At 36.5% G+C, this 24,872-nt stretch overlaps 3 protein-coding genes across 4 annotated transcripts; 1 reads left to right on the top strand and 2 right to left on the bottom strand.

Annotated features, from left to right (window-relative positions):
• Positions 1 to 1,285: 1,285 nt before the first annotated feature.
• Positions 1,286 to 4,979, top strand: LOC132175306 (indole-3-acetate O-methyltransferase 1). Its single transcript, XM_059587201.1, has 4 exons — positions 1,286 to 1,447; positions 1,915 to 2,331; positions 3,195 to 3,470; positions 4,307 to 4,979. The coding sequence occupies exons 1-4, from the start codon at positions 1,337 to 1,339 to the stop codon at positions 4,658 to 4,660; spliced, it is 1,158 nt and encodes a 385-aa protein (XP_059443184.1). The 5' UTR covers positions 1,286 to 1,336; the 3' UTR covers positions 4,661 to 4,979.
• A 2,533-nt stretch (positions 4,980 to 7,512) lies between these two features.
• LOC132175712 (protein HOMOLOG OF MAMMALIAN LYST-INTERACTING PROTEIN 5) lies at positions 7,513 to 12,414 on the bottom strand. The gene is made up of 6 exons (XM_059587734.1): positions 12,193 to 12,414; positions 11,997 to 12,097; positions 10,922 to 11,031; positions 9,498 to 9,573; positions 9,174 to 9,314; positions 7,513 to 8,694 (listed from the first exon to the last, which is right to left on the bottom strand). Exons 1-6 carry the CDS (start codon positions 12,284 to 12,286, stop codon positions 7,720 to 7,722), a joined length of 1,497 nt encoding a protein of 498 aa, XP_059443717.1. The 5' UTR covers positions 12,287 to 12,414; the 3' UTR covers positions 7,513 to 7,719.
• A 1,222-nt stretch (positions 12,415 to 13,636) lies between these two features.
• LOC132173906 (65-kDa microtubule-associated protein 1) lies at positions 13,637 to 19,589 on the bottom strand. 2 transcript variants are annotated; one of them, XM_059585575.1, is made up of 11 exons: positions 19,445 to 19,589; positions 18,398 to 18,453; positions 18,187 to 18,279; positions 17,883 to 18,086; positions 17,479 to 17,736; positions 17,151 to 17,366; positions 16,271 to 16,426; positions 15,870 to 16,181; positions 15,048 to 15,135; positions 14,341 to 14,489; positions 13,637 to 14,152 (listed from the first exon to the last, which is right to left on the bottom strand). In XM_059585575.1, the coding sequence occupies exons 3-11, from the start codon at positions 18,256 to 18,258 to the stop codon at positions 13,850 to 13,852; spliced, it is 1,758 nt and encodes a 585-aa protein (XP_059441558.1). In that variant the 5' UTR covers positions 18,259 to 18,279; positions 18,398 to 18,453; positions 19,445 to 19,589; the 3' UTR covers positions 13,637 to 13,849. The 2 variants fall into 2 exon arrangements, with proteins under 2 accessions (XP_059441558.1, XP_059441559.1); XM_059585576.1 differs by lacking the exon at positions 19,445 to 19,589 and adding an exon at positions 19,242 to 19,309.
• Between the last annotated feature and the right edge of the window lie 5,283 nt (positions 19,590 to 24,872).

The following is a 24,872-nucleotide window of genomic DNA, read 5'->3' as shown; positions in this document are numbered from 1 at the left end:
ATATTGGATGAACAAGTAGACCCAATTAAATAAGTCCTATCGAAGCCTCTCACAGTTACAGAAGACTCCAGTTAATTATATAGACACAATATTGAACATTTTTAGAAATCTTGGCATCAAAATGAAAAGATTTTATTTATTTATTTTTTCGGCTCATATTTGACCTGGTTTGGATGTGCCTAAAATACCTCAGGATAATATGTTATCTTTAAAGATAACATTAGAAATATGGATTATAATTTAAATATTAGAGATAAGTATTATCATTAGAGTAGTTTATTATACTTTGAGTTTGTTTGTGATTGGTTTGAGAAATAGAGCTTTTAAGTAAAAAAAAAAAAAAAAGAGTTTTTTGGCCAAAGCTAGCTTTTGCTAAAAGTGCGTTTTGGCTATTTTTAGGCTTTTTGAACCCTTAAAATGGCTTTTAATTTTTTTTACCAAACTAGTACTTTTTTATTCAAACAGACTTTTTGAGTGTTAAACGCACTTTTAGGCATGTCAACCGGGCCCTTAGTTTTTTATTTGGAAAATGGTAGGTATTCTTCTAGTGTTCTCCCAAATGTGATGTGACTTTTAAAATCACCAATAGATTAAAAGTCAATAATGATAATCTTAAATTGAACAGTGATTTTAAAAGTCACATCACAGTTGAGAGAACACCAAGAGAACACTAGAAGAACACCTAACATTTTCCTTTCTATTTTCACTATGCATTGTAATTGTCTATTTAAAGACATCAAGCTAGTTAATAAAGAAAACAGAAAATTAATTTCAAACATTGTGTTTAAAAAAAAAGATTTTAGACTTTCTTAAAATATAAAAAGTCTAGATTCTCTGGAAAAAAAAAAAAGGGCATACTACGTAACATATACTTTGTCGGATTTGGGTTGGGTGACAACCTTGGCCGGGGGCAAGGTTCGTCCGATGGAGTTGCTTACGGAGATTTGAACATCGATAAAAATCCGGCGTCAATTTTGGGCCTGCTGATTTGGCAAGCATGCATGTGAGGCCCATATTAATGGGTGTTCCTCTTTTTAACTTTGTTTTTTTTTGGTTTATATTTATGTCGTAAAAGACAATTGAGTCAGTTTCTCAAACCCTGTACAAAGTACAAACCATGCAATTACTATTAATTAATTAATTAATTATTTTTAAGTAATTAATTAAATTAGATAAGATATAGCTAACTATAGTATCCTAACCAGAGTACATTCACAACCTTAGTCCCCCATCTCTGTCTATATATTCCACTGCTGCTAGCCTCCTTTTCAACCCCCCTACTATACAGCCATAAAGTTTTGGGATTTCTAACACACACACACAAACACCAACATATATGGCTCCAAAAGGAGACAATGTTGTAGTTTCCAACATGAAGCTTGAGAGGATGCTTAGCATGAAAGGAGGCAAAGGAGAAGCTAGTTATGCCAACAATTCCCAAGCCCAGGTTTCTCTCCTTCCACACCTTTTTCTATTTCTTTTTTTCACACACACACACACAGATCTACCGATCTCTGATTGTGGTTTTAGTGATCCGAGAAAAATGGAAAATATATAACTCTGTAAAAATATGATTATATATATATATCATCTATGCATAATATGAAGCTTTGTTCAAAGTCTACCTTAGTGACGCTTGAAAAAGACAAGAATCTTGCTTTTCTAATGAACTATTCCACGACAATCTAATCTGTCGTGTTTCTTTTGCATTCTTAATGTCTTGAATTTTTCTGAGAAGCTTCACAATTCACAAACACCTGTATTTATAGTTAAGTTAATAGTTTGTGTATCATAACTGATTTTTACTGACACGATATCTCAGTTGTATATTAATGAAAGAAAACTATATATGTTGCTTATTTTATTCCATGCATATTGATCATGTTCTTTGTGATATGGTTGATGTCCATGCAGGCACTACATGCTCGATCCATGCTTCATCTTCTTGAAGAAACTCTTGATGGGGTCCAGCTAAACTCACCGGAGGTGCCGTTTGTGGTGGTGGACCTCGGATGCTCATGCGGCAGCAACACCATCTACATCGTTGACGTGATGATCAAGCACATGATCAAGCGCTACGAGGCCTTGGGTTACGAGCCGCCGGAGTTCTCTGCTTTCTTCTCCGACCTCCCCAGCAATGACTTCAACACCCTCTTTCAGCTCCTCCCTCCGCTAGCCAATTACGGCGGTAGCATGGAGGAGTGCCTAGCAGCCAACAAGCACAGATCTTATTTTGCAGCTGGGGTTCCCGGATCCTTCTACCGGAGACTTTTTCCGGCCAGGTCTATTGATGTCTTCCACTCCGCATTTTCCCTCCATTGGCTATCTCAGGTAACTTCATTTATTAATGTACAGTAAAATACTACGTACGTACAATATTATTCAATTCTCTGCTGATTTATTTATATATATAGTTAATTTGTTTCAAAAGGATAATATGTGCAGCCCTAGCTAACATCATAGCCCTCAAAATAGAAGATCTTAGCCGTTAGATCTACTGCCTGCTTAGAAGGTCAAAAAGTTGGTGCAACAAAGTTAATAAATTATTTTCTTCACCGTTGAAACCAACAGCAGCTGTTTCCAAAAAGAAAATGACATGTCCTGAAATTTGATCCAATAAAAGAAGACAAACAATAAAAATGCATCCAACTTTAATAAACGACTGTTGATGGTATGATTCTGTCTCAACATATTTTGTTTGTTTGCTATCTTTCTGTTCTCGCTTTGAAAAAGTATTTTGACGTGACAGTAAAGCGAAACATGTTTATGTATTTTTTTTTTCTCTTTTGAGTGTTTTATGTTTGAGTTATTTGTTAATTACGTTAACAGTATTAACGACAGAACTATAATTACTCTTTCTAGAAAGATTACAAACTTTGAGAAATTTATACTCTTAAGTGATAGAGTTAGTAGTAGGGCTGCGCTCCATCCTACAAGGTATGAGGACCAACAAAAGGAACAAGAAGAAAGTAAAACTTACTTAGTTGTTTGTCTTTTGTGAGCAATTAGTGGAGGAGCCTATTAATTACTTGAGTCGGCTCAACTATTAATAACTGATACACTTTTGGGCAATTTTATGGGCTTAGAATTAAATGTAACAAAAATAACTAAATATTATTATTATTATTATTATTATTATTATTGTTTTTAAGTTTTTCGGTTAAATATTTTATTATTTTGAGTGTTGGACACAGGTACCGGAGAGTGTGCTAGACAAGAGATCAACGGCTTACAACAAAGGGAGGGTGTTCATCCACGGTGCAAGTGAGAGCACTGCAAATGCATACAAGAAACGGTTTCAAACTGATTTGGCAGGGTTCCTGAGATCAAGATCGCAGGAGATGAAGAGAGGTGGGTCCATGTTTCTTGTCTGCTTAGGAAGAACCTCAGTGGACCCCGCCGACCAAGGTGGGGCCGGCCTCCTCTTTGGAACCCACTTTCAGGATGCTTGGGATGATCTTGTCCAAGAGGTAATCATATATACCCTATAAACATCTTACTAATATACACACAAATAATTAACGAATTTTACTTTTAGTAAAATTACAGTTTAACTTTTAAAATTGTATTTTTTAATCTCTGTAATTATATTTTCCGTACAAAAGGAGAAATGATGGATGGGGTGAATCGCCCCTAATCATTTCTCCCTTTGCTTGGTGGTGAATAGTGCACACCATACTAAAGGAGAAATGATTAGGTGCTGTTGGTTTTACAGGGCCTTGTTATGAATTTCCTCTGGTTATGATTAAGCCACATTAATTCTAGCCGTCCGATACTCTTCCCAAAACTGGATCTTGCCATCCATTTTTTGAAAACCCATGTCGGCAGAATTATTACTGTTGGCAAGTGGGGGGGGCCATATAATTGACCATGGAATTTGAGAGAGTTTGTAACACAACAACATCATCATATCCAATAAGGACATTGGATCCATCGGATCATTGTTGATCAGAGAATTAATTAATGACTTATTATGGGACCGGGACCAACATGTCTATGAAACAAAGTGAGTGCCTGTACCTTTGATCCTGTCCCTTAATCAACTGCTCTAATCAGGAGAGTACAGTGATTATCATGAGGTTTTGATGATTTTTGTGTCTGTCAGCCAATTTTACAGTAAATCACAGAAGAAATCTGACAAAGAAGATCTATAACACATATCAATTAGGCCTGCCAAATGTACTTGTCCATGGAAGGAGCTTTAGATTATAACTTCAATTTTGTTGACTTATAAATAATTTAATAATTTAATTAATATTTTATAAGAGTGACTTTTAATAATATTTAATTTTTAAATTATATATAGGGCCTTATCAACAGTGAGAAACGTGACAACTTCAACATTCCGGTGTATGCACCAAGCCTACAAGACTTCAAGGAGGTGGTAGAAGCTGACGGCTCATTTGCCATTAACAAGCTAGAAGTTTTTAAAGGAGGAAGCCCCCTTGTGGTTAACCAGCCGGACGACGCAGTCGAGGTTGGTCGAGCCCTAGCCAATAGCTGCCGGAGTGTGTCCGGTGTCCTAGTCGATGCACACATCGGTGATCGGCTTAGCGAGGAACTATTTTTGAGAGTGGAGCATCGAGCCACCAGCCATGCTAAAGTGCTGCTAGAGCAACTACAATTCTTTCATATTGTGGCATCCCTTTCTTTTGCTTAGGGCAAAGTTTTTTTTTAAAAAAAAAAAAAAAAAAAAAATAGGGCTTCAGAAAATGAGAGGGGAAAAGGCTTTCTTTCTCCCTTAGGGGTGTGTCATTCTATTGCATAGAGTTCACACACACAAAAGTGAGAGTAGAAGAAGGCTTTTTGATGATCATGATCACCTTCTTTTCTTTTTCTTTTTTTCTTTTTTGTTCTTTTTTCTCTCTCTCTTTTGTGTGTTTCTGTGGTGTAACTGTAGTGACCTCTATATACTTGATGGCTTTTGTGACTTTGTGTTCCCTTGAATCCAAACTAAGTAAATGAAGCTAGTAAACCTACTTCAACCTGCTTTCTTCTCTCTCTCTCTCTCTCTCTCTCTCTCTCTTGTGTGTTTCTGTGGTGTTACTGCAATAACTTTTCTTCTTGATGGCTCTTGTGATTTTGTGTTCCATTGAAAATCCAAATTAAGTAAACCAATAATTCCATCCTGCCTTCCTAACTTTTTTATTATATCTCTGCTGTATTAATGAAGGGCTTCCTTCTCTACCTGACAAGTTGTGAAATGCCATTTGAATTCAATTTTTTTTTCTACTTGAATCCTTTTTTTCAATAAGAGGGGGCTAGGAATTTTCCTTTTTCAGAAGTGCTCATTTATTATCCATTTTTTTCTTTAACTAAGGGTCGGCAACTTTTGACCCGACCATCTACTTGTATCCTTTTTTTCAATAAGAGGGGGCTAAGAATTCCTTTTTCAAAAGTACTCATTTATTATCCATTTTTTTCTTTAACTAAGGGTCGGCAACTTTTGACCCGACCATCAAATTTATTACGAACTCAACACGAAACTAGTAAATTAGAGTTGAGGTGACCCGTTTAATTAAATGGATTATATTAATGTTGACCTCTTTAGTGGATTATGGTTGTGGGATCTGACCTATTTAATTAAATAAGTTAGGTTATGGATGACTTGTAGAGTCTTATACCCATGTCTCAGCACGATCCAAACTCGACCTGCGATATTTAGAGCTGACAATTTTTTACACCGCTTGTGAACCCAACACGAACTTAATACAAAAAATTATTGAGTTAAGGTTGTGGATTCTGACCTATTTAATTAAATGAGTCGGGTTACAGTTGACGTATATGTTTTATACATATGCTTTGATACAACCCAAATCCACACACACAAACACGAATTACCATCCATATTTCTTCAACCATAGGATCATTGTCGATGGTGCTACTTGTCATTTACTTTTCTTTTTTGTTGGACTTATTTACTATTTTGAATTAAAGTAATTGTCCTTGCCTTATTTTCTTAAAACCAAAAAGAAACTGCAAACTAATTAGCTCTCTCATTACATACAGAGCTCCAGTTCACTGAAATGGAGAAATCCTGATAAGATATTAAGAAACCTGAAAGATAGAGAAGGTTTTTTTGCAACTAGTTAGAATCTGATGATATCAGCCTCTTCAGGTAGTCTAAAGCTCACACTTTTCTTCACCTTTACACTTTGGCTTCTGCTTAATGAAGAAACACCCATTTTTCTTCTATCAATCTCTTCAACTTTCAATAGCCGCTCCGTACTGTTCCTGGAGAAAGAGTAATCTTCATCTTCTCCAGAAATAGCTGGATAAATCCTGTCAAATAACTGTTTAAGAACATGGTATTCATGGCCTCCTCCATTTGTGAAATTTTGTTCATAAGCATAGCCTGGTGGTGAAGCACTAAGACACTCCTCTAGAGTGAGCTCCTTCACCATTTTCAGCTGCTGCTGCTGCTGCTCCTCTTTTTCTTGCGTCTTCTTGCTCTTCGTCCATAAGCACTTTGGCTTCATAAACTCAATAATCGATGATCGAGAAAGAGAAAAACAGAGGTCTAATCTCATCCCTTTTTTTTTTCTCAGAAATTAACCATTTATCATCAGTGAAAGATTTGGAGTGCTTTTACAGAGGGCGTATACAACGGGGCTATATAGGATACTTGACGGGGTTTGCAAGAGGAGAATTTCATAGGAAGAATAGCTTAGTTATCACTCGAAGTAGGTGAACCAATAATACAAATTATGTTATAGATGAGAACAAGATCTCTTGGCTTATCCACATTTTCAGACCAGAAACAAATTTTATCTTGTAATTGCGGCGATGAACGCAACAATAGCTTAGCAAACGAGGTTATTTCATACAAAAAAACGAAGAAAGAAAAAAAAATCTTTTAATATTGAGGACAAAACAAGATATTGTAATTCAGGAAAAGAAGATAGCAAATGGTTAGGGATAATTACAATGATTAGTAAGAGTAATGCTAGAAATCACATTTTTCCTTTACAAATATCTCAAAATGCTTACGTGACAATTTGAACCAATCTTTAAAACAATCATTGTCGTTGAAAAAAAATATTTGTAAGATAAAAATGTGATTGTATATAGTTACTCAAAAATAGTAATACTGAAAATTTAATTTTTTGCCTTACTTATGTCAGAAACTTATTAAAGACTCGGGGGCTAGACGACTGGAGTTCCAACATCGCAGCCTCCACCGCATCATTCTTCTGACCGCTTTTTCCACGACACAATCCGACACCAGACTTTTAGAGACAAGTCCAGAAGCACTGTATTTGTTGGGTTCTTATCCACACAGTGTCTAATACTTGAGACTCAGCTGAAAGATCATTGCCTCTGCGGCAATACTATTATGACAACTTTTTTCCTTGACACAATCCGACACCAGACTTTTTGAGACAGCCCAGAAGCAAATTGCTTTTCTTCGGTTCTTATCCGACAACCAGCACACAAAATACTTTTGACACAGTCCACAACATTGCCCTTCATGAGTTCTTACAGTTGTCGCATGCATAAAAGCCCCAAGTACGGATCCGAACTGATTTCCACTTTCCATTAGGTCCGAAAATTAATACTATTTCTTACATTAAGAGGGCACGTTTGGGACTGGGAAACAAACCAATTATTTCATTTATAGATCCGATGACATTTACAAATCAAACCATTCAAAATATAACAAACAAAACAAAAGATAGAACCACCTGTAGACTCCCATCAATGCGGGACATTGGCAACTCATTGACCAGCAGATGGATTTGTCAGCAATTCAAGTGATTTCTTCAAGAAGTCTACGGCGACTGTCACGTCATCAAATGCCAGCGCCCCTACTGCAAATCTTGCAGCTTTGTGTGCCTCGGCAATTTTCTCGGGTGCTGGTAGATAGTTAATGTCATATTGAAATTTTTGAGCAGGAGGAGGGGACGGTTCTGAAACACTCCCATTTGCGCTGGGAGAACGGTATGGGGCGGTGGATGAATAGTTTGTCACTGGAGGAGCTGATTGGTGAGAGTAGGACGCATCAGAGCCCTGATAGTACGAAGGATACTGAGATGGAACTGCTGGGAGGCTGCTCTCTGTAAAACTGGGATAAGATTGAAAATGAGGATATGAGTAAGAGGGGGAAGTTTCAAGAGAAGAGTAATTAGAAGGCAAATGTTGTTGAGGTTGTTGAGGTTCTTGTGGGTAGGATTGATGGTTGTATGGCTGAGAGTAAGTAGGACTTTCTGATCTGTTTGTTGCAGGAGGAGGATGAAAATCATGGGAAGGATAACCAGAATTAGGGTAAGAAGGAGGTGACGGTGAAACATATGTAGAATGCTGGTCGTCTTTATCAGGGAACTGACCCGCTGGAGGAATGTTTGAAAAATGCTGGTTGTCTTTATCATGGAACTGACCCGCTGGAGGAATGTTTGAAAAATGCTGGTTGTCTTTATCATGGAACTGACCCGCTGGAGGAATGTTTGAAAAATGCTGGTTGTCTTTATCATGGAACTGACCCGCTGGAGGAATGTTTGAAAAATGCTGGTTGTCTTTATCATGGAACTGACCCGCTGGAGGAATGTTTGAAAAATGCTGGTTGTCTTTATCATGAACCTGAGGTGATGGAGGCATATGTGTAGAATGCTGGTTGTTAACTTTATCGTGGAACTGAGGTGATAGATCAGATTCAGGTCCAGGATTGGTGACTGAAGTTTCACTTGGACCAAGTTCCTGCAAGGATAACATAGGAAAAAATTCTTGAAATCGATATACTTAAATGACTTTTAGCTAATGCAAGTATGGATTAGATACTTCTACAGTCAAATCATTCATCACAAAACCAGTGAACTCTCTAAATACTAACTGTCTTATCACCATATTTTGTCTAACTATTAATTTAAAAAAGCCAGAACTTCTGATTTATGAGTGATTAAAATCAGGACTTCAGAGGCGAGCTTTATCAAATTTCAGGTTTAATAAACTCAGTGGGTAAAATGTTGGAATAACACTACTTTTTTAGAGTAAGATTTTTAAACTGAAGGACACTTTCCACGGTAATTGAGATCCATCATGGAAAAACCTTCAGTATATGATTTCATTAACCATAATGGGATAAAAGAAGTTGGAATAGTATTATATTAATGGATGCCCCCCCCCCAAAATAAATAAATAAATTTAAGAAGACTAATCTACTGAGTTTAGAACCATACATATGCACCAGTAACTGAATTTGATGGAACTGATAAATCATCATCACCAGCAGGTGGGCCGGGGGTGGGCTTCCTTCCTTCTTTCAAAGCTTTCCTTATATCTGCTGCTTTCCAAACTGCATACTTCTGCTTCTCCTCAAGCTGTAAAAGAGGGTCATCACTTGTAAACTACAAAAGCCTCTCATATGTTCCCTCTATCACAACTAACTACAATATAAATGATGTGTCAATAACCAAATCATTCAACTCCCTGAGACTCAGAGGCTTTTTTTACATGGTAAATGAGGCATCAATATGCAATAAATACCACGATCAGAAACTCACATCAGGCGGAAGTACACCAAACTGGTTAAGAATCTCAAAGAAAATGCTTGCAGCGTAAAATGTTTTTGCAGTATTCCTGTAGCAAGTTGAAATAAAATGTCACGATCAATTACAGAGAATATATATGAAAGGCCTTAATATCATAAATGAAAACATTTTGCACATGGGATAAATGACCAAGGAAATGATCCACCACCCAATAATTCCCATGTGTTAGTTCAGGAGACAACAAATTCAAAACAATACCTTAATAGTCACAGATTTGTCTGTAATAACAAAGCACAGACTAATGGAACCCAAGAACAACCATTTAACCAGTGCAGTGACTAATATAAGGTACTTAAGCTTCTTAACATGGAATTGGATTCATGATCCAACATACCGTGATCATGTTAGTAGTGAGTCATTGATAGTTATAGAGACCAGACAGTCAACATAACCTGTTGTACTTGAAAAAATGATTTGACTTGCTTCACATGGTTCAAAAGGTAACTCATAGAAGCATCCCCGACCCAAAAGGCAGGGACAGGCTTTGAAGCATAGATCTTTTTTTTTTTTTTTTTTTGATAAGTTGCTTTGAAGCATGGATCTTGAAAAACATGATGAGAATTATGACATATTTTACATCATACGTATACAAAATCTGTGGAAAGCTTGGTATATATACATATATAAGCAATAAGCAATCCATCTAATGCATCTCATACCTCATTCACATTAAATTTTAAAACAAATTTCAATGCTCAAGCTTGTATGGCATCCAAAATCATAACTATCCTTTAAGAAAGGAGTTCAATATGTTCGAACAAGTAATTAGGACAAGAGATGTCAAATTTAAAGAAACATCAGTCATGTTCTTGCTTAAATAGTTCATATTGAGCAGTAGTTCAACCGGAAAAAAAAAAAAAAAAAAAAAAAAAAAAAGAGGTCCAAGAATTTCAAAATTACAACATTGCGAGGTAGTGGTTCTACAGTCAAGATATCCATAAATAGTAAGTGCATGCACAAACTCTAAAAACTCATCATGTCATACACAACAGGGCAAAGCCAATCTTTCTTTCGTTTTTTTCTATTAAACATGATGGCTCAACCGAATTGTTTCAAGGCAATTCACATTCTGTCAGTGCCTCACAACCAGAGGTGCAGACCTAAAAAGATTGGAGTCTCTAAGATTACAACTAGAGGTTAGTCAAGAGGCATAGGCATTCAATGCCTTTTCACATGACAGTCATATATAAGAAACAAGATGGCTCAACCGAATTGTTTCAAGGCAATTCACATTCTGTCAGTGCCTCACAACCAGAGGTGCAGACCTAAAAAGATTGGAGTCTCTAAGATTACAACAAGAGGTTAGCCAAGAGGCATAGGCGTCCAATGCCTTTTCACATGACAGTCATATATATAAGAAACAAGATTTGGCATACAAATCTGATCGTCCGGCACGGTCTTGCTTGTCCGCCTTCCCAAAGACATTTAAGGCGAATCCCTCCAGATGTAAGTGGTCTTCAGGCCCCAACTTCAGTGATTTCTTGTCCTGTAAAGGTCCACTATCAGTTCACGTCAATAAGGTGAAAGATATAGAGACAACACAAGCCATATAAATTTTTGCAAGATCTTCCAAGTGACATCCATGTGAACAAGTCATATCTATTTGCTACAACAGCTAATTGACAGTAGATTCCCCTCCCATTTCTGCAAGTAACATCTATTAGTTAAGTCTATTGCTACTATGAAACCCATACAAAATTCATAAAGCACCGCTCCTAAAAATCATTAAGATATCTTAAAGAATTGACCTCATTATGTCTAAGATATACAACCATCAGTCATTTTAAATCATGATTTCAACAATATGTATTGGTCAATGTCAAAATGAGACAGTATTCCCGTATTCCTTTGGAACTAATAAGAATTTGGAAACTTGTGAATAAAAACAACTCAAAAATTCAATACCACTTGGAGCACCATGACAACTATACGAGCAGAAGGCAAACTTTAGGCGACATTCTAGTTACTATTAGTTCCCCTCAAACTACTTACCTCCACTGTGAAAGGTTCAAAATTTCTAACCCTCCATACCGAAACTATCAAGGAATTGACATACCTTATGAAACCCTTCTGTGCTTTCAAAAATGATCAATCTTCCTTATCCTGACATATAAGACTTGAACCTAAGACCTACCTGACCACTTTACTACGGAAGAAAACCCGTAAACAATGTGAGGGCGTTACAGGCAGCAGAAACATAAATTGTTTCAGGTTTAAGCTGCAAAGCGGATCCCAACAATCGTTTTAGCACATTAAGGTTAGGCAACCGGAAAATTAACGCTCACACGGAAGCCTCAGTACCAGTGCAATACAGCTTTAGACTAAATTAACCAAGAGACACGCTTATTTACTAGCTTTTCTCAGCAACCAAACAGTAAATGAAAATTTTACCGATTCGCCAAAATCAAAATCACCAATAAGAAAAATATTAAGGAGAACAAAGTAGAGGACCTTTTCGAGCTGGTTCATGAGGGAAACGAGGAGGGAATTGGTAGTCTTGGTGCGCTCGCTCTGGGGAATCCTCAACCCTCGCTCCATCGCATATAATCGACCTGATAATAGCAACAGATCGTATCGGATTGAGGGATCATACGGCGCCGTATGGAAGGGATTAGGGTTATAAAGCTGGAGGATTAGAGATACTTACAGTAATAGGCAACGAGAGGCTCGTGCTTCTGCAACTCATCGGCTCGTTGGAGGTACGGCAAGAGGAGCTTCGCTGGTTCGTTCTCGCTCGCCATCGTATCGGAGACTCAGAGAGAGTTGAGATTATTTGATTCTTCGCGATTTCAAAGTGGTTTATGTTTTTGCGTTGAGATTCTGAGATACGACGTCGTCTGCAGAGTCCAATTTCTTCGACGCGAAGATTTTGAAAAGATTGGAATTTGGTCCCTTCTCTTTGGGAGATTTTTACTTAATTCTCCTCTGTAGCCTAGAGAAAAAAACGTACACGGCCCCTAAACGTCCAGTCGTCCACGTCATTAGAGAGATAATTTTTTTTTTAAAAAAAAAAAAAATTATTTAAGCGACTCAACTCGATCGCCTTGGGGCACTTTTTTGTTGCTCTCAAAGGTGACAGCTGGTGGATGGGCAACCCTTCGAGCTCGGATTCTTTAGGAGTTGAGCTTGAAAATCTCACCAACTAAAAGTGATTGGTGGCTACTTATATTAACAAATAAAAAAATGTGATTGGGGCCTATTAGGGCACTATTGTCTTGTAAAAAGCTAAAGCCTAAGATCTAGGGTTGTGTATCAGTTCGGTTCAGTTTAGTAGAGCCATTTTTGGTTCAGTTATCGAAATTGTCTGTTAAATCATTTAATTCATTAATTACATTTCGATAAGAATTTATTTTGAAAGTTTTGGTTAAATGGATTTCGGTTAATCAATCAGTTCGGTTTAATTGATTAATTGTGGACTTTTTTAATTGGGCCAAAATTGATTGTTTTGGGAGCCCAACTTGTTTTTTTAGGCTAAAATAACTTATTGAACCAAACAAATTTTAAATTAACTCATTAATTAACACAATAAGAGTCTACCGTACATTTGTTATTAGTCATAGAATCTGCCGACTAATATGTTCTACTAAAAAAACCTAACTAAAAACCTTGTAATCATCATTTGACTAAAAAACCTATTTGTTATAGTTTACTTATCGGTTAATTCGGTTAACCGATAAAAAAATATTTATACCGATTAACTGAACCAAAGTCGGTATAAAAATCCTTAACCAATTACCAACTAACTTATGGCGATAGGCAATTAATGTATGTTCAGTCGCAATAGGTAGACAGTCGATAAACAGAAAACGGTTAATCTGGTCACCCCTACTAAGATCCCACAAAGCGAGAAAGTTTTGCCCAAATTTACATAAATTCGGATAGCCTAATAAGAAATCCCAATCCAGGCCTTCCTCTCTTCAATCTTAGCAGTCACCAGATGCTCATGACATCCATCACATTTCTTTTCCAAACCACAAACTTTGATCCCTTTCTAATTGTGCCAATTCAGATTCCAAAAGCTTAAAACGTGAAATAATTTCCTCCTTGGCCTAGGAAAGTTGTGATTATTGCAAGATGGGAGTTCCTTAAGGTAGCGACAAGGAAGGTTGTGTATAGGCTATGGCAAAGCAACATGATTGAAAAAACTTGGAAATGTTAGTACCACACACAACGCTACAAACAGTTTTATCTGCAACTTTACTCGCTGTTTTCATAGACCATATTTCCTACAACACAAACTAGAAGTAGTAACAATAGTAACATCACGAGGATGTAAACCTACATATCTCTCTCTCTTATCACCATCATGGTGAAGCCGGAACCGGGTCAGAACCAGAAACATGGGAGGCATCATCGTCTTTCGATATGGCTACATAGTTCACAGGGGCAACTGGTCTAGTATTATCCCTCTTTCCATCTTTCACTGCGGACCTGGACCCATTTTGATGAGCATTAAGAGATAGCCGTCTGCTAGGGGTTCCGTTGGCACCGCCATTGGCACGAGGGCCCACTACCTTCTTTGTGCCAACAGGTCGAGCAGGGCTGGGCCTTGAACCAAAAATGGTTTCTTGTTCTGTGTTTTGCTGCTCGGTGTACTTCTTCTGGTCCTACAAAGCACAAAGGTTATAACCCCATTCAGAGAAAGAGAAATAATCCAAATAGCAAAATGTGAAACAGCAGGACAAGCTACAAGCTCGAGTTAGGGATTATGCTTTTCAACTTTAGGCACATGCTTTAACCCATCTAATGATCAGTACTCGGCAATCATTCGATCACCCCGTCAATCAAAGCTTACCCTCATCCTCCGTTTCTCATCTTCTCGTTCATGCCTAAGCATGGCATATTCATCTAGCATGGCAAGAAGAGGAACACCGTCATAAGTAAATGATATGCCACGATCTTCTTCCCATGCCCGAGTTTTGGCAACCAATGTGTCAACCAGTGCTGCACAGCCAGGAAAAAAAAAATCAATTGGAAATTGAGGGCACATATGCATTCAAGCAGAGCTCAAATTAGGAGATTGTTAAAGATTACGCCATCCATCGGTGGCTGAAGACAGTTCTTGGAGTTACTATATTTTGGGAGTCCAGATAAAAATCTAGTTACCACCTTAAGGCAATCCACAAATAATAATTTCACTTCCGTCAGACCCATCAACACTACAGTTTATTTAGTCTCCATAGTATTGGTTAGAAGATGGTAAATTCCCGTTCATCATCTAAATTAAGGGATCTCTCTCCATTCATCTCATCTACAAGCTTGCGACATCACACTGCTAAGGTAAAATGAGGGCTACGAATGCAAGCAGCAGCCAGCTCCATACTGAAGCCTTAAGAAGCAACAAATTGCTAAATACATTAATGTCTAAAGCTCGCTCAGTAAAAGACCTAGATACATGGAGTTGCAGACATCCAGCAATGCATATCAACTTCTGCAAAATACAAAAACTGCAAGTTCAACTAAGCTGCTACGACTATGTTAGTCCTCTGGTTCTACACATACCTGGAATTTTGTTGACCAGGATTCGGGCTTTTTCTGCACGCTTGAGGTTTAAGTGTGCACCTCTGCTTGCATTGTACCTGTTTTCATCCTGTTTCAACAAGGATTAAAAACACCCAAAGTCAGCAGTGAGGTAAACATTCAGATGGAAGTTCACACCTGTAATATCTGCCACCATTTGTATCATAATCTTGTGTCAGGATTACCTTTTGCTGGTCTCTAGTCAGTGTTAGATGGACGTGTTTCCTTACTAGGAAATGGGGGAGTACAAGTTTACATAATGTTACAAAGCAGGCAATTATCAAATGGATCTATTGGGTTCCAGAGAATATCTGAAAAACTAGAGTAACGCTCTGAACTGAAGTGATGAATCCAGCTCTTTAAGTACATTTGAGAAAAAGAGAGATGCAATGTGAGTCTTTATTTACTTTGCAGAGTGGGGCACTGAAGATATCATAGTCAATTCTTTCCCAGTTTTTTCCCCCTTTGAACCCTTCAACAATAAAATGAATTTCGCATCTTATTTTCACTAATCCACTGTGTTCTCAACAACTAAATACTATGGATGGAAAGGTAGACATGGGTAAGGGTGTTTAGATGTGGAATTCAACACATCTAACCTAATTGTGAATTCATGTTAGTTGCACACATGCAAAGTCATAATGACAAACTCCATCCTTGCACCCATAGGGCAATTGTAAAAGGCATTTATTTCAATCTTATGGTGTAGAGTTGAAAGAGATGACAACAATATGGCAAAATGACCCCATTTTTTTCCCTCATCACAGTGGTCAAAACCATAGCATTTTGATAGACTATACACACCCGATTGTAGTCGTCAAGCCAACTCTCCTCTTCACAGGCTGACATCCATTTCTCGACCTTGTCCAATATATCTTTTCGGCTGAGAGATTCTTCTTTTGCGTTTGCTATCTGATTATCCATGTCAGTGAGTAATTCAGTTGGTTCAACATTGCCAGAGTCAATAAGCGCCATAATTTTTTCCCTAGCAGCCTCTGGATCTATTTCTATATGAGCACGGGCAAATATCTCCTCAAGCTCTGCTTGCCTCTTAAAGGCAATTTCCTTCATCCTGCTTGCCTTCAGCTGATCAAGCCTTTCAACTTCCACCTCAGCCTTACAACAAATAACAAGAAAATAAGTAAACAGAACCAACATCATTTGTTCAATCTCACAGTTCCGTGAACTCAGCAGACTTTAAATACCTGCTCAATCAGATCCAGAGCAAGAGCCCCTGGAACAGTCACTTCATCCACTGAAGCAGATATGTTACAAGTAACATGGTCAAATAATCTCCTTTCTTCGATGGGGGTATCCATCAGATTCCACAGATCAATTAGCTGAGTGGCTAACTCTTGGAGCTGTGAAGTAGCGATACATGCTAAAGTTACATCAATTTATTGGAATATGCAAACAAACAAGCAAAAACTCAAAGCAGCAAAGCATACAAAAACAGTCCAGGAGGCCGAAATAGAGAAGAAAATACACCAAAGAAACTGAAATGTGGCACCTCATTCAGAATAAACATACAGAACCAGCACCTCCCATTGATATGAAACGAAATAATACTTTAGATGACTATACAATGACATTTACAACTTACCTTATGATATAGTGTGCGTTTTAAATCCCTATGAAGTGTCTAGCAACAATGAAACAACCGCATGAAACCAAAGTTTTTATCTCTCAAACCGAAGGAAGATGTTCGAATTCTGCTACATGTCTCATGTGAAAAAAATTGAACCTTCACAGAATTGTTATGTGAACATATTCTAAATCGCAACAAAAACTTCTCAGGGATGAATCCAGTGATAGAAAATGGCAACATAACAGATTTTTATGCAGAAAAAGTACAAAATTTGTATAGACAAGAACAAATTTTTTTATGTCCGAGTAAAAATGTACTATAATATGTTTATATATATATATATATATATATAGAGAGAGAGAGAGAGAGAGAGAGAGAGAGGAGAAGTTGACACAGTTTTCTATCCAGTAGCACATATGGCACATTACCAAGCAATAATACTGTAAACCAAGGTTAAAAAATGTAGGGAACCAAAAGTCAAAAACTAAAGAAGTTACCTTGTGCAGCCTCTGCTTCTTGTCATCTTTTAGTGCTAAGACCGTCTTAGCCAGTCTAGATAGAGTATCATTACTAATACTTTTGGATTGCACACTAGTAGAGTCATTTAAACTTGGATGAACCTCGGTAACAGTACTGAAGAAGTCCATCCCAAGGACAGCACAAAGATCGTGCACAGTGCTCACAAACTCAAGGACCTTGTGCAACCTTTCACTCTGCCCAATAAAATAACCAATTAGAAATCACAAACCCAATGCAAGTATCTGCCAATGTTATGGTCAAATCTGTCACTAAGTGATGTATTGTTCATCAATATAAAAGTTTTACCTTCTCTTTTTGAAGTTCTTGAAGTTGGGCATGATATTCATCCAACTTTTTCAGGGATAGATCAGCTTCATCGACTGCAGGAGTCCCTGTCTGATCGTTAAGGTTCAAGTTTCCAGCAATTTCTCCACAAATCTTCTGAATCTGTGACTGAACATCAGAAAAATCCTTTACTCTCTCCTCTTTTTGTTTCCACAATTGTTCAAGTGCCGGTGCTATGGCTGCAAGCTGTTCCTTGATCGTCCCTGAAGTCTTCTCCGGCTGTAATTAAACCAAAGAAATCCATGGGAAACCACTTCATCTGTCAATGTACACTAAAACATAATATTGAATGCATCATCATAGCAGTTACTTTCACTTCCAAAAATACTTTAGCCAATGTAGGGATAAATTAAGTAACTGCTCACAATTCCAATAAAACTTTTTTCTCCAAGGGCTGATAGAAGAGTGGAAAGTTCAAGTTTGGCATCTGACAAGGCCTGAAGAAGCTGTGCTCTGGACTTTGCAGCCAGCTCAACCTTCTTCTTGTATACGTCCAAGCAGTCCTGCTCTAACTGAAGAAGCATCTTGTCCCGTTCCTCATCACTTTCCCCAACCTCATCCCATATTTCCTGCAGCAGATAATGCAATAATTTAGAAGACAATATGCATAGACCATACATATGAGCATTAAACCCAGGCTGGCAGTCCAAATAAGAAAGATAAATTTACCTGCAGTTTCTGCAGTAAAGAACCACATGTTGATTCTCCAAGAAGGGGATTGCGTGCATCAGTCACCGCCATTCGTCAACACCACAACCTAACCTGCATTAAGGAGAGTATAAGGAACATATAAAGTCATTCCATGCTCTTTCTGGCAGGATCAAGACATCTTCTCCAAAGTACACAAAAGCAGAAGGAACATAAAACCAAATCTGTATACCTTAATGACGAGCGAGAAAGACCACTTGAGTGAACAAGGATCTCATGCAAACCTGTCTGCATCAGTCATTAAAATAGATAACCCGTCAGTAGAAATGCTTAAGAATAATAGTAACTAGAGAAAGATACAAGAAAGGAGTATGAGAAAGTCTACAAGACTCACAACAAAATGTTGATATTCAATTCATCCAATACACTTGTTCAACATTAGGAATCATAAAATCATTTGCCAACTAATTCTTAAAATCATTTCTTAAACCCCTATGAAGTTCGATGCCTAAATAAAGCTCCCATCACAGATCATAAAAGTCATATCTCATTAGTAAGAGAATGTGAAGAAAGAAAGCAAAACCAAAATTCTGAATCTTGATTATTGAACATCACATTATTCGGGAGCCAAGAAAACAAAAACCCCCCTTCAACTTATAGCTTAAGATTCTCATTATTAAGACACAAACCAAAGAACGAAAAGTTCAATTGTATCCTACCAAAATTTTCCCATCAACCAAACAGAGCATTAGTTCAATCCCCTCAAACCCACAAATGATAAATTCTTTCACATTTTCTCATCAACCAAACAAACGTGGCATCTACTCAGAACCCACTCAATAACCAAATCAAACCAATAAATCCAAAGCTACAGACCCCATCAACCAAGAAACAAGCTTCAAGAACAAGATCTCAAGCTCAAGCAAAGCTAGAAACCCATATATCACAATCACTAAAAATTCACTTAAAATCCAAGCCTCTACAACACAAAGCCCACATTTTCAACACCCCACCCCAAAAAGAGAGAGAGAGAGAGAGAGAGAAATTTATCATCAACCACTAACTATAAATCCTACATTTGACACAATCAAAACAAGAGCTTTTCCAAGAACACCCAGATCTCTCCCTGTTCTGGATCAAGACAACCATAACCCAGAAACCAAACAGCACTTAGATAATAAGATTTCAGTCTTGAGAGTGGCGCAGAAATGGCTACATTATTGACGAAAGAATGGAACAAAAAGAAGAGTTGAGAGTTGAGCAGAGAGAAAACGCTTACCCCAGACCGTCCTTGGAGCTTGGGCTTTGGGGTTTGTGGTTTCAGATCTAAGCAGCCTTGCCTCAGTGTTTGTGAGAGACAGAGAAAGAGAGTGAGGGATAGAAGTCACCAAAGGAGAGAGAGAGAGAGAGAGAGAGAGGGAGAGAGCGCGCAGAGGAAAATGGACGGACGGCGTGGGGCCCTCTTATGCTATGTCTGATTGTATGGAAAGTCTATTCTGGAAATGCCCCGTGTTTCCCGCGTTATTTACGAATATGACACTAGAGAGTGTGACTTCTGTGGATACTGGAGTTGCTGGTTTGACTCTTTGACTGGTGTATGGTTATTATTCAATAAATCTTATTTAAAATATTTTTATTTCACAGCTATTTTATAATATTAAAGTGTTAATTTTAATTAATATACTATTTTTTTTATTATGACTAATTTAAATATTAGTTGAAAACTCACCTTAATATTGTAAGATAAAAATATAGGTTTGAGCATTACTTTACATATCATGTCTCATTTTATTGAGATGATAATAAATAAATCAAATATTGATAAACACTACTACATCAACCCAATATTTAAATGTAAGAATGAATAATTAATAAGACGTTATTAAGATTTAATTATAATTTTGGATTAAGCAATGATTCGTTGTCATATATCAAAATCTTTTATAAAAAATTTATCGTGTATTTATATCTCTTAAATAAAAAACCATTTGATTGAGAGTTTCATTGATGCAAAATACAACCAACGAAGGATACCATATAGCATATCAATATCTCACAAATGTCTTATTATATTGAGATGGCAAGGTGTAGTACCCATTGAATCCAATAATTACGAAACCCTAGCACTTTAGTATAAGGAAATATTTGTAAGATATTGACGTGATATATAACATTTCTCAAATCATTATTATACGAATGTATATTCAATGACTACTGAATATTATCACGTCTTTGTGTTTTATATAACGTGGCATGGTAAAATAAATTAAAGTAAGTAGCATTACTCAAAATGATATTATACATGTATATTAATATGTTCATTTAGTGTATTGGCAAAGAAATAATGAGATATGATATTAAAATAAAGCACCAAGAATAATAAAAGATTGATTTCTAAAACCCTCATGATTGTGGTTATCAAAGTCACCAACTGTACAACATTGTGGGGCGAGGGCGGTTTCTTCTTCAGCAGTCCGCGGATTTGAAACAATGGCGCCTAGGGCCCACGGCTGAGCAAGACTGACCAGAGTGAGTCAAATTTTGTGGGACCATGTCCACTTTTTGAGGCCGGCATTGAGAAGTGTAGGGCATGCAATTTGGGTTAAAATGCCTACTTTATTTTTATTATTTTTTTTAAGAGAAATTATTTCGATCACATTAAATAAAAGATCTTAAAGCATAAAGTTCTAAAAAAATCATAACCAAAACTACGAGGTTATAACATCATAGATACATACATAACAATCTTAAATTCAAGACCAATTTATGACATCAATATCTGTTAATCTATGACTAATCTTCAGTTGTAAAAATAGGTCTGTTACAGACAGACAAACTGATACATAGGTAACAACATCCATCCTCCTCGACTCACAAGTCAATAAATTACTCACATCATCAACCAAAAAGGCCAAGACCACAAAATATATCGAAAAACCAAGAAAAAAGCCAACAAAACACCACCGGAAGCTTATGGCCAGAGTGCAAAAAAATCACGCGCAAGCGCATGCTAGTCACGATCCGTCACGGGTTGCCAGAATGAGAAGCGGCAAGAGCCGTTGGAAGCGAGCGGGACCAGAGCGCGAGGTGGAGGGGCGCATGTCGAGGTGGGTTTGATAGAGGGACATAGATCGAACTTTGAACAGTCCAATCTAAAGAGCCCCATCAACCCCGAAAAAGAACATGACATAAATGGTGGATGAAACACATGGCGTGGTGGAACTTGAGCCTATGTTAAAGGCCTACTTTAAGTTTAACATAATGGGCTACATGGGTTGGTAATCAAATTAAGCTTCTTCGTTTTTTTTCTTTTTTTCTTTTTTTAAATGGGTTTGAAGATTTTTTTTAAAAAAAAATTAGTCTATTAAATTAGCACATGTTTAAAATTTATTTGATTTTTACGTGCATTTTTAATCAAATGTGTGAGAATTAAATGAATGGTTGATTTTATTTTTAGTACTTAGATTTTCACGTTTTTATATTTTTCTACCTAGGTTTCAATTCGTATTATAGTTGGTATATAACTTATAGATAAATACCAGTTTAAAACCTTCGCCACTATTCTATCAACCAAACTAAAAGATTGCAATGGGGGTTGTTTCAGCCAGTCTGGGGTTGGTTCAACCACCCCCATGGTCTCTAGGGGGTGACTTGGCCACCCCTAAGGCCTTTGGAGTGGTTTCGACTCCTCCTTTTTAGCCATTGGAAGTAGCTAAACCACTCCCAATGGCGTTAGGAGTGGTTCAGCCACCCCATACAAGCCGCATGGGGTGACTAAAACCACATTCATGTCAGTCTGTTAGTTTAGCTTATGGAATAGTGATGAATGTACTAACTTAGTATTTATTCATAAGTTAAGTATCATCTGTGATACAAATTGAAACTTATGTAAAAATAAAATAAAAAATGTGAAAATCTAAGTATTAAAAAAAAGTAATTAACCTTTAAATAAAACATAAACTTTATCCTTGTTTAATTAGGTAAGAAACAAGTTGAGTTGCTTGTTGGCAGCTCAATAGCTTTAATAATAAGCTTTGATGGTGTGCACTTATTTGAACCATTTTCAGCAGCTTTTGGTTGAGGCTGAAGCCAGAGGAGTACAATTTAGTAGCTTGCATTTAAGTGCAAGTCCTCTCAACGTTAAAAACCAAGACAGGTTCGAACCTTTCAAAGAGTAGTGTTATTGTACTTGTATTTGTATGTCCTTTTGGTAGGACAAACCTTTCCCTTTAAATTCATTTGGAATAAATTATTATTATTATTATTATTATATATACCATGTGCTATAGTTGTTTTAAAGGTTTAAATTTTATTTTACCTTTTTTGTTTATAGCAAAAAATTGAATTAAATATAGACAGTTCAAAAAAAAAAGGTTACTTTCACAGCACTAAGCCAAGTTCTTTTTTTTTTGTTAATTTGGGTTAAAGTGAATTATTTAATTCAGTATAGTAAATTAATATATGTTTTTAGAGCATGTAATTATTACGAATATCAGTTTAATAAATTGAATTAAAAAAACTTTTCCATTCTAATTTTTTTTGTTCACCCTCAATTCCTTAATCAAAAGGTGTTTGGTGTACCATATAATAAGCCCCTCTTGAAGGAGAGGCAAGCCTATTATCGATGAAGCCTTTTAAACTGGCTGAGGATATATTTACTATATCCTAGTCACTACCATATGAATTATTGACATCCATTTATTATAAAGGCTCAAGAATGTGAAACTAATAGAGCGGGGATACATAATCAAATCCGTTAGCCCATAAATCTATTTTTAAACCAACATCACACTAAAAACACTCCATGAAGAAAAAGTAATTAAGTAATTCAAAGATATGTTCAGTTTTAGCTAAACACCCTTCTTCTATTTCTTGTAGAAAAATTATGATTTAAGCATCATGCATGCATACTGACCCTTCTTTGTGCTTTACTTTCCTGATCTTCACAAGTATTCTTTAATCTTTATTAAAGGTTTAGCGTGCAATCCACTTATTCTTCTGTGTTGATAAAACCAAAAATAAATACATAAACCAGAAGTTTCCCTAAAAGTGCTTCCCAATGATAATAATAAAAATATATAGAAATGGCATTTGTGTAATAAATTCGAGAATAAAGGGCTTATGCTCGGTGACTTGAAAGGAGTAATAGAACATTCACAATCATTTCCTAAATAAATAAATAAATAATAATAGTATGGGTGTGTGTGTAAAAGAAAAGGAGATTTGTGGGGGCAAAGGTCTTTGTCACGACATAGGTGTCATCACGAATCAAATAGGTCTCTATCCAAAACCAAAAGCATCGCATAAAAAGCCTTTTTCATATTTTTAGAGCTTTTTTCCACTCATAATCATAATTGGGTTTTGAATTAAAAGGAAAGAGGGAGGAGGTTGTTACGTACATACATTATTAGATAATTATATGATTACTTATGATACCCATCATTCACATTTGCTAACAAAACAATTATGAATCTCCTAATTCGTCACTTACCAAACTCTAGCCCTTCACCTTCACATGCCTCAAGATTTTAATATTTTGAATAATACTATAAATTCTATTTTTATTTTATAAATATCTTACAATATTGATGTGTTAGTCTTAACCAACATTTAGATCAATCCTTATTAAAAGAAAAACATAAGAATTAATTGAAACTACTATGTCGACATCAAATGGTGTATGAGCAAGGACAAAAATTTACCATCAATTTTTTTTTGGGGGGCGGGGGGATGCGAGTGATGATATATATAGTATGTTTATATCATAATGTTGATATGACAGTCCCAAACAATTCTTCATTTAAAAAATAAAAAATTAGTTGAAACTGTCACATTGGCATTGTGAAATAAAAGTATAATTTATGACATTTAAAAAATGAAAATCTCCAATTAATATTCATCCATAAGTTTGAGGTTGTGACAAATAAACCCTCAAGGTTTCAAAGGCAACCCTCCGCCCAGCCAAAGGGGTGGCCGAACCACCCCTAGCACCAGCCCAATTATTTTTCCTTTGCTACCAATAAAAATGAAATTATACATATCTTCAAAGAGTAGTTCAATCAGTTGGGGATCACGCCTTATGAAATGCAGGTCACTAGTTCGATTTCCTTCTCCCCTCTTTTGTGTGAACATGTCAAAAAAAAAACTATACCTATTATTGATGGATTTAGAGAATAAAGAATATTCATTTTATTGTGAAAATTTTATTTAAACTTTTTAATGACGTGACATTATGTATCACCGTTAAATTAAATGTAACAAAATATTAATTTTTAAATAAATGCTCTCCTATTTTTTATTGATGATTTCCTATATGTGAATTAATAAAAGGGAAAATATATAACATATCCCTGAGTTAGTCTTTCAAAATTTTAATATCCTTAAGTTTTTTTTTTTTTTTTTTTTTCAAAATTTAGTTCCTGGATCAATTGAAATGACAATAAAATCCTTGTCGTTAAAATTTTTTAACAGACGTTAAAAAAATTCAATACGCACCATTTTACTCCATTAAAATATTATTTTTTTATTAATTTAATTTAAAAAATTAAATCTAAAAAAATAAAAATAAAAATAAGGGTGGCCAGGGGTAGCAGCGGGCCACCACCCAACCCCTATGGGGTGGTTTGCCCACCCTTGGGGTGGCTTGCGGCCACCCCAGGGGGTTTGGGGTGGCCTGCGGGCCGGTCCAAACCACCCATGGGGTGGTT

The sequence above is a fragment of the Corylus avellana genome, chromosome ca3 (genome assembly GCF_901000735.1).
Source record: "Corylus avellana chromosome ca3, CavTom2PMs-1.0".
Classification (NCBI taxonomy): domain Eukaryota; kingdom Viridiplantae; phylum Streptophyta; class Magnoliopsida; order Fagales; family Betulaceae; genus Corylus; species Corylus avellana.
The sequence above is the reverse complement of the archived record's forward strand: the minus strand, read 5'-3'. Positions and strand labels throughout refer to the sequence as shown.